Here is a 2,370-nt window from a genome sequence, read left to right as displayed (position 1 = left end):
ATAGGGTGAGAGAATGATTCTATAGGGTATCTGGTCCTTCAGGTTTCTAATAGGGTGAGAGAATGATTCTATAGGGTATCTGGTCCTTCAGGTTTCTAATAGGGTGAGAGAATGATTCTATAGGGTATCTGGTCCTTCAGGTCTCTAATAGGGTGAGAGAATGATTCTATAGGGTATCTGGTCCTTCAGGTCTCTAATAGGGTGTGTAACATTGGTTGGGCTGAATATTAGCTGTTCTATGAGCCCTAATGCAGCCTGGTTAAAAGCCCTAGAATGAAACCACAGGTTTCCGTCCTTTTATGGTTTGATCATGAATATTTAGATGAGCTGTGCTCTGATTGGTTGGTTTACAACGAGCCAAGCTGCTGAGCATCATCATAGCAACAAGCACTCACTCACTGAACCATCATTGATATGGTAGGGGGACCAGACAGCCTCTTTTTCTCGGACATGTCCTACTTTTCAGACCTAAAAAAAAAATGTCCGAAGGGAATTTCAAAATCATCCGGGATTTTAGTCGACTGCAGTGCAGCAGGTAGTGGAAACAGCGAGATTTTGAAAGCGGTCTTCGGTAAAATGCTTCCAGCAAATGAACAGCTGAGCATCAAACTCTGCAGGGATCTTCTGGTAGAACAAAATAATCCATGCCTGTCGAGTCTTTGAATCCTTGGAAACAATGTGAAAATGTTCCCCTTCCTCCAGTCAGCCAGGAATGCTGCTCCCGTGGTTCTGACTCATTATAGAGAAACTTCCTGCTTTCTGATTCTTGTAGCAGTAAACCCAACTGTAGGCTAAACAGCTAAACTGCCTCTTCCATCTACCGTGAACCAGTGGGCTGGTCTGGATGTTAATTTGAGGGCGTTATAAAAGTACAGACCAGAACCACATAAAGCAACATCCCCAAGTTTACGTCAACTGGTTGATTTGTTTGGATTCACCTGTTTTATGGTGGAAGTTTAGAATAGTGAGATTAACAGATAAAGTAGGAATTGATGGTTTGAACTTCTCTGTACGTCTATTTCACCCTCTGAACTATCGTTATTCATCTATTACCATGGAAACTCTGCATCTATGAAACCTTTATGGCTTTTTTCCCCCTGATTCACAGAAAGTTCACTCTAACTCCTCATTATTAACTCACCTCTGCCTTATTAAACCTCATGTGGTTCCCCATGATGTGGAACTCGATGGCTCCGGGACCCCGGTAGCCTTTGACCCTGTGAGCGTTGAAGGGCAGCGGGTAGCCCAGCTGGTATCCCAGCGGCAGGGCGAAGCGGAGGTGGTGCTCGTCGCCGAAGCGGTACAGCATGTTGAGCACCGTGCTGCTGGCCGTCTTGTGGGTCTTGAGGAACATGATGTGGGTGTGGGGCTGACAGGATCCCAGAGACGGGCCCTGAGCGTCAGGGGACGAAAAGATGGAGCGTGCAGCAGGTTGGACGCTGCTGTAGGAAGGAAGAGTTTCGAGGATTGTTAAAGGAAAACAGCATTTTAAAAAGTTTTTCATGTCATGTTTTAAACAAGAAAGAGTTCATTGTCAGCCTGATTCAGCAAAACATATAAACAGAGAAAAAGCTGCAGCCAGTTCAGCTAAACAGGCGGAATTTCTCCCCAATAGAAGATTTATTCTGCCAAAAACCAAGAGCAGGCAAATATTTGTTTCTGCTCTCACACTGCAATAAATAAAAAACTAAATAAGGTATTTTTTCTTGAATTGGGGAGGAAAGTGAGAACGGGCGACGTATCGTTCTACCTCTGCTGCAGACCCGAGGCAGATTAATCTGTAGCTCAGATTACAGATTAACGAGCAGAAAAGATTGTTTACCTTTTGTTGAAGATGACTCCCAGCAGCTGACCAGCAAAGGCGATGGCCAGAAAAAGCAGCAGAGCTTTCCACATCCAAACTGGTCCCAGACGACCACAGAGCAGCCACCGCAGCATCCTGGGAGGAAGAGGAGGAAGACTGCTGAAGAAAGTGAGTGGATGGAGGAATCAGGAGATGCTCTGGTCTGCCTGCATCGCTGCATAGCTGCATGGCTGCATTTCTGCATGGCTCCATAACTGTAAGGCTGCATGAATCCATGGCTGCATGAATCCATGGCTGCATGAATCCATGGCTGCATGAATCCATGGCTCCATGGCTGCATGAATCCATGGCTGCATGGCTGCATGAATCCATGGCTGCATGAATCCATGGCTGCATGAATCCATGGCTCCATGGCTGCATGAATCCATGGCTCCATGAATCCATGGCTCCATGGCTGCATGAATCCATGGCTGCATGAATCCATGGCTGCATGAATCCATGGCTGCATGAATCCATGGCTCCATGGCTGCATGAATCCATGGCTGCATGGCTGCATGGCTGCATGA

General features: G+C 46.4%; 1 protein-coding gene across 1 annotated transcript in view; it reads right to left on the bottom strand.

Moving 5' to 3' along the window:
* LOC107103629 overlaps positions 1-2,370 on the bottom strand; it is a 14,611-nt gene that overhangs the window by 3,969 nt on the left and 8,272 nt on the right. Inside the window, exons 3-4 of the mRNA XM_015403403.1 lie at positions 1,823-1,939; positions 1,142-1,442 (exon numbers count right to left, since the gene is read on the bottom strand). Coding sequence (XP_015258889.1) covers positions 1,142-1,442; positions 1,823-1,939 — 418 coding nt within the window. The remainder of the gene's footprint in view (positions 1-1,141; positions 1,443-1,822; positions 1,940-2,370) is intronic.

The sequence above is a fragment of the Cyprinodon variegatus genome, unplaced genomic scaffold (genome assembly GCF_000732505.1).
Source record: "Cyprinodon variegatus isolate N-32 unplaced genomic scaffold, C_variegatus-1.0 Scaffold1491, whole genome shotgun sequence".
Taxonomy (NCBI): Eukaryota; Metazoa; Chordata; class Actinopteri; order Cyprinodontiformes; family Cyprinodontidae; genus Cyprinodon; species Cyprinodon variegatus.
Note: the sequence above shows the minus strand (reverse complement) of the source record. Positions and strands in the feature narration are given on the sequence as shown.